The following is a 7,646-nucleotide window of genomic DNA, read 5'->3' on the forward strand; positions in this document are numbered from 1 at the left end:
TTAAGTTGTAGTTAGATCCAGTGATGAAAAACTCGGATTTTGAGTCATTGAGTTTAAGGTAATTTGCTGACAGCCATCTCCTGATTTCAGCGATACAGTTTGTTATATTGATGAGCGTGTTTTCCATATCTTTAGGAATGCGAGGATCAAAAGATGCGTAAATCTGGCAGTCATCAGCATAGATGTGATATCTTAATTGGTACGAGCGCACAATTTCCCCAACGGGGTTGGAATAACAAGTAAACAAAAGAGGGCCAAGCACTGACCCTTGTGGCACACCATAACTGAGAGTGACAGGTTCTGATAACGAGCCAGATATACACACCTTCGAAGCCCAGCCTTTAAGATAAGACTCAAACCATGCTTTGGCAGTACCAGTGATTGCATAGCTCTGTTCAAGACGGTCTAGTAGTATTTTGTGGTCAACAGTATCAAAAGCTGCACTCATGTCGAGAAGTACAACAAAAACAACCCGTCTTGAGTCAATATCAGATGTAATGTCAGACAGTACTTTGATCATAGCAGTCTCCGTACTGTGCTGAGCGCGGTACGCTGACTGCAATGGATCAGTAAGATTGTTTGAGTTGAGATGCTCAACAAGTTGGGTAGCAACACACCTCTCTATAACTTTAGCAACATAACTCAGGTTGCTCACAGGGCGGTAGTTCTTCAGTATCTCTTTATCCAATGAAGGCTTCTTGATGAGCGGTGTCACAATAGCATTGTGAGCGGCAGATGGAAAAATACCCGAACAGAGGGATTTGTTAACAATCGCAGTGATTGCAGGTAGATGTTGGTCAATGTGTTGCTTAAGTAGCCAAGTTGGATACGAGTCTAGAAAACAAGACGCATTTGATGAAGCAGTTATCACTTTGCGAACTTCGTCACAAGTCATTTCAACAAATCCAGTGAGAGGGCCGCAGTTTGCTGGGCAATTATCAATGAACTGTGAAACATCAAGCTTGTCTGGATCATTATCCAGATTATCGCGAATGTCACTGATCTTGTTCGTGAAGAATCTAGTAAATCGTGTGGCAAGATCTTTAGGATCATCAAAAGTGGGCAAATGTTTGTTTTGGTTATTCAGAATTTAATTCACAACTTGAAAGACGGTTTTGGTGTTTGCGTCAGCAAGTTTGTCAGCATAATATGATTTCTTTGCTTTTGTGATGGAGTCACTAACAGCTTTATTGGCAGATACATATTTATCGCGATCATCTTCAGAGCGTGTATGCCGCCATTTCCGTTCAGCACGATGTCTTTCACGTCGTGTGGCATGAACTTCATCATCATACCAGGGCTGATGATTTCTTACTGTACGTGTGCGGATCTCCGCTGGAGCAAATTTTTCAAGGACATCACTAGAAACTGAACAATACCAGTTCAACAGTTCATTTACATTGCTCTCAGGAACCGGATTTAATTGGTCACTAAGAGCGGTTGAGAACTGATCAGAATCAATGTTCTTGTAGTTCCGGAATGATTTAGTAATACGTTTTGGAGCTGGTTTCTTCAGGTTCAATTTGAAGTTAACACAATGATGCCATGTGATTATGTTCTCATGAACCTCATAGTCCACGAAAAGATTGTCATCCTTGTAGGTCAACACATGGTCAAGGATGTGTCCAGACCTATGAGTTGGCAAGTTTATATGCTGCACAAGATTTGCCGAAGAGATGATGTTGATATACTGTCTAACATCTGGCTTTTGTTGCTCATCCCAGTGGACATTCATATCGCCAGCGAGAAGAAGTTTACCGGGTAATAATACAATATCGTCCAGAAAGCTGTCAAATTCATTGAGAAAATCTGAAATCTTGAAATGATTCACACTCGAAGGTGGAGGTCTGTAAATGACAACTAGATTCAGTTGACAAGAACTGTCGGTTAAGCAGGCAGACTCAAAGTATGTTGTTTGCAACTGATTACTTCTAAGACAAATGTTCAGTTGAGTTTTGAACACAACCGCGATCCCACCATATCCAGCCCCTGCTGGACGCGGAATATGTAAAAACTCGTATCCAGGTGGAGTACATTGTCCAATTACAACATGTTCATCTGGTTTAAGCCATGATTCAGTAACAAGCATGACATCGATGTCATGTTCCAATATATAATCAGTGAATAAAACATCCTTGTTTCTTAAGGATTGCACATTCCAAAGACAGACATTGAGTTTTGTAGGGGCTAAGTCATGATTTTGAAATGTTTTGAGATTTGAAAAGTTGACACCACGTTCAGTTGAGAGCCCGGTGGATACTCGTCTGTTACTTATAACAGTAGAAATGGGCTGTTGTTGTTTCAAAAAGGAGCGGTGACCTCTTTTAGTTGGTTTTACACTGCAAATATCAAGTTCTCTGATAGTTTTGTACACATCAGTTGGTACTCTTGTCCCAGTTTTAGGCTTTAACTGCATAAGTTCTTCTCTACAGTAGCTTAGAGGTGGCATGTTGACAGTATAGTTCACAGTTACTGTACAAAATAAGATGATTAACCAAAGCAAGCTAGCCATGGGTGAGAGTCAAGTGTGAAAACACTAAAATCAAAACTGCTACTTGAGAAGGATTATATTGACCAGTAGTAAAAATAGACAACTGGTCAGATCTGTACTGTGTGTTGGAGATCAGTTGAAATTGATGTATGTTCTAACACAGAAAATGTCTCCAAAATGCAGGAAAGTGACACCATAAATCATAAAATGACACAGTCAGGTGTTGTCCTGGTCCTACAAACATACAGTAGTTAAGTTTACAAGGCGAAAATCAAACTAATTTCAGTAGAAAATCTTAAGCATGTCTCCAGCTGATATACTAGTGCAACCTCTTGGCGCGACAACATACGGTATTCGCTATTCGCTATACGAAATACGCTCATTCGATCAGGCTGAGTTCACATAGTATACTCGTATGTGAACTCAGCCTGATCGAATGAGCGTATTTCGTATAGCGAATAGCGAATACCGTATGCCGTATACTTCTATGTGATCGCAGCCTTATAGTGCAGTATGGCCTGCGTCATTCGTCGCTTTCATAATCACTCAATTATGCTATATTCCATTTAAGAAATTCACCCCGAACAACATTTATTTTCATTTTAGACTTTTTTATAGTCTATATTTTCTTCATTGCAGCTTAATTTAGCAGTTGTCATGGTTGTGTGCAAATTCCTATTACTATTAGATACGTTGTAATAAAACATGATTTTAAACATTTGTATATTACTTTTCTCTGAGGGCTTGCAGCAAAATTGATATTTTATTTTCCTTGGTATGGGTTTGTGGCTATTAGTCAGGTAATGATGATGATATGATGATGATGACGACGACGACGACGATGATGATGATGATGATAATGATGACGATGATGATGATGATGATGATGATGATGATGATGATGATGATGATGATGATGATGAACAAATCAAATGAAATCAAAGATGATAATGATGACGATGACGATGATGATGATGATGATGATGATGATGATGATGATGATGATGATTAATACACAAACGAAAAAGAGGAACAAACATGCCTAGCATGTAATTCTATTTTTAACAAAAAAAAATTTGACCTCTTATCTACTCGCAAACTGAGATTATGCATATCTTATCTCTTCAATAAACATTGTAAAAGTCGATTTGGCCTTGGCACGGGCCCTTGCTGAAAATATGTCACATGTTGTTCGGATTATAAAGACACAGTTTGTTGGCCTTATAATGTTTGTGCACTCATAAATTGACCTCTGAGTGTATTGGGTATAAATGCATGATCTTCTATAACAACAGGTTAACTTTCTTGTTGAATGGAGGCCTCGAGGTCAACTGTGTATTGGAGATGATGTATTTTTTGGGTCATAGCACACGTGTTAAGCAAAAACATATACATGAGAAGTAAGCAGGTTACATCTTCTCTGCTGTGACTGATACCATAGAAACGTGCTCTTTGTTTAAACATTGCAAGTAACATGAGTGGCAAACATTAATGTTTCATATTGCTTGCAACCCCCCCCCCCCCAAGCAATGTTGGAGCCAATACTAGACCAATTGTCCGTTCCTGTCTCAGTATCAAAACAACATTGACTGGTGGGTGCGGGGGGGGGTGAGAATTTCATACTAAATTAAATCCCTCATCACTGCCATCATCGTCACCATCACGACTCTAATAATCATCTGACATCAGTTGTATTATCCATCATCATCATCATCATCATCATCATCATCATCATCATCAACAACAACAACAACAACAACAACAACATCATAAACATCATCATCATCATCTAAACCATCATCATCATCACCATCATCATCACCACCATCATCATCATCATCATCGTCGTCATCATCATTTACAATATAGCCACACAAATAGAATTAACTGCAAGTCATCAGAAAAACTAAATATTTTAAACAAATTATTGTTTTATTACTGTGCGCACAGTTTGCAACAACAACATCAACTGCTAGATTATGCTCAAATGAAAAATAAAATAGACTTTCAAAAGTCTAAAATGAAAATAAATGTTATTCCCGGATGTTGACCCCAGATAATATTTAAACCCACCGAGTTTCTTTTTCATGTTGTTAAGTTATTCTGGGTTTTTTAAGGGGGTACTACACCCCTCGAAAAATTTGTGTCTATTTTTGCATTTTTCTCAAAAACTAATAACACACTGGTAACAAAAGTTATGTTTATTATAGAGGCAAGGAATCTAATTACTACACTGGAATTTCAGTGACCCAAGACAAGCGGTTTGTTATTTATGATCAAAAATAAGGTACCGCTACGATGTACCTCAATTCCTATCATATATACTGAACCACTTGTCTTGAGTCACTGAAATATCAGTGTAGTATTTGGATTCCTTGCCCCTGATAATATACATAACTTTGGTTACTATAGTTTTATTATTTTTGAGAAAAATGCAAAAATAGTCACAATTTACCACAGGGTGTAGTATTTCTTAATGGAACAATAATTTACCACAAATGATCAAATTATTGTTATTTATTTCTATACCGACGTTATAAAACGATATATCGATGATTCAAATAAAAAAATAATATTTCATTAAACAATTAACCCGTCTTCGATACAGCTAGTGATCATGGTAATTAACTTTCGATTTTTTGAATGGACCACTGCACCTCCATCGCTTAATAAATATACACATAAAGTTATCGTAATGCATCGCATCTCTACTTCCTTTAATAAGGTGTTTTGAAAAAATCTACTCATTATAAGTTTTATAAGGGAATTTGTTTATTCACAAATTAGTCCGTTGGTCGCAACACATAGTTTTCCAAATTTTCCGTTTCACATAATGGCGTATAGGTTTAGAGCTAGCTATTATCCTATAGTGGCTATTCCTTGTTAAAGATGCAGTTTAATAGTATGAACCTTAAACTTCAATTTCAAATGGAATATAAATTTAGTTTGTGATTAAAAGATTATGGTTTTTAAATTATCTTATAACAGCTTTATAGAGTTATATTGAAATAAGATATTAAACACAATCCGAAAGTGCGCATTGTTTCAAGTTGCATAGTTTCATTTCGAGAAACATCATTGATTAATTGAAAACGGTAAGAAACACTTAACATAATAACACTCACCCGATAAGGCCACCAGTAGGGCGGTACAGCTATATAATCTCATCACGGATCTTTCCTTTAATGTAAATAGTTACCTTCTTTTGTTGGTATTAAGAAAAATAATTGAACTATCTTCTTGTTTGCAGCTCGGAAACAGTTCAGGTCTGAAGTCATCACATCATCACGCCGCACCGGCTCTGCGTCTATTTTATAAGACCCAGTCTACGAAAAACCACTGATACTTTGCGCGTGCGCATGCTGTGAGTGGTTGGGTATGTCTTATTCAGCATGCAGTTATTGTTAACTACATGTATGTACACAACACAGTGGCACTTACAATAGGCAATTGACCCGTACTGGTAGCGCTGTGTTGTAGATATAGGAGATGAACTAGTTAGCGGCATGTATCAAAAAGTATAAAAGCTATGATTTTAGCACTTGCACTATGTTTCAATTACTGAATTTTTAATCCGGTACAAGCTTTAATAACGGGGGACCATACATTTGTATGAGAAAGAAAATCTACATCTTATCCAAACTCCCGTGTTAATCCAATGCACATTTTGCTTCACTGGGCCGCCCTGACTCGGTCGCACTTGTACGAGGGGTGCCACGAAACCGTAATAGGTACACATTTAGTACTTTCTGTCAATCAAGTATGGTTTTATTTTCTACATGTCAATCTTTAAAATATTAGCATAGTCCTTATAATACCGGGGGACCGCCTTGATGAGTAAATGATAGCAAACCAGTGAAAAATAACCCAAACCTCAGTCAGTGGAGCTCTGCCCGTACATATCAATAGCATCATTATCGATTGGATTAGTCGCCCGTAGCGGACAATTCGATCGCTCATTGGATTAATATTTTTCACGTGGTAAGAAATTTGCATTTGACAATCGATTACTATAATGGTTTAGTACTGCATGTCTCGGTTTAATCTTCACTAAGCAGGTTTATGGCTGAAAAGCTCACGGTGAATTTGTCGTGGACAAAACTGCACTATGTAGCGATTGGTATATGATTGCTATTATTTGAACTTCTTTTTATTCTTCAACACAAGTGATAGGTATAAGGATTTCTGACAATTTCTAGCCGAAATATTAAATTTCCTTACGAGGTAAATTGAAACAAAAGTCACTTACTATCCTGATCGTTTAACATTGAGGCACTACGGGGATTTGATATGTCTACCGGTTGCTTAGTAAGGCCATTTTTGGGCCGTCAAGGACGTTTTCATTTTGAATGAAATACTTGTAAACTGACCGTTACATGGTATCAAAACCATCAAGGTCATTTTCGTTTTTCCGTCATATTTTCCTTAAATCTGCATCAATTTCTTTCTTCTTTTCAAATTAAACTTGTTTTAATATGTTGAAACTATTCTGTAATTTTGGAGTAATAAAAGAAAATCCGATTCTGAAAGACTCATTTTCAAACGTTCTACAATGATATATGATTTCTGCCTATTTGTACAGAACTTGGAGACCTGTGTGATTGCCCTTTGACATTTGATTATCTCATGGATAGTAGAAACTATATATTTTTAAATATTTATGACAAGAGTTACTACTGTTAGCATTTTTTATTTTATTATGGATTTACCATCTCCTGGGGTTAGCCCCCAGTTTTTAAGTGACATGAGATTTCATTTCATTTTAATTCTTCCACTGCTTTCTTAGTCAACGGAATCCTACGAATTCATTATTGATTGCGTCATCCGGCGCTTCCATATAATAAATCTCGCGAGTATGCTACGAGGGTCATTCAAAAATGTATACCTCCATTATCACATCTCTGTTATATTTCATGCCAGCCAGATGAAATTACCCATGGTCATACTCTTAAATCTAGGCTACAAAAAATGATGGAAATGTGACCTTTGGTTGTTAAGATACGTTGGTTAAAGCGAATATACAGATTTGGTATATCGAAAACGGTTAAAAACTGAAGCCAAAAGTTTAGTATAAAGCATGTTGTAGCTTTGGCTAATGGCCATAAAAATGTTTGCATGATGTGGTTGTCCAACTGCTTATTCATCGGGATAAATA

At 37.0% G+C, this 7,646-nt stretch overlaps 1 protein-coding gene across 1 annotated transcript; it reads right to left on the reverse strand.

The window, feature by feature from the left end:
* Positions 1–1,090: 1,090 nt before the first annotated feature.
* Positions 1,091–2,449, reverse strand: LOC140139866 (uncharacterized). Its single transcript, XM_072161629.1, has one exon. The coding sequence runs from the start codon at positions 2,447–2,449 to the stop codon at positions 1,091–1,093; it is 1,359 nt and encodes a 452-aa protein (XP_072017730.1).
* Positions 2,450–7,646: the final 5,197 nt, after the last annotated feature.

Source organism: Amphiura filiformis, chromosome 2 (genome assembly GCF_039555335.1).
Source record: "Amphiura filiformis chromosome 2, Afil_fr2py, whole genome shotgun sequence".
NCBI lineage: Eukaryota > Metazoa > Echinodermata > Ophiuroidea > Amphilepidida > Amphiuridae > Amphiura > Amphiura filiformis.

Coding starts and splice junctions, on each gene's coding strand:
- LOC140139866 (XM_072161629.1), bottom strand. CDS start 2,449: ATGCCACCTCTAAGCTACTGTAGAGAAGAACTTATGCAGTTAAAGCCT.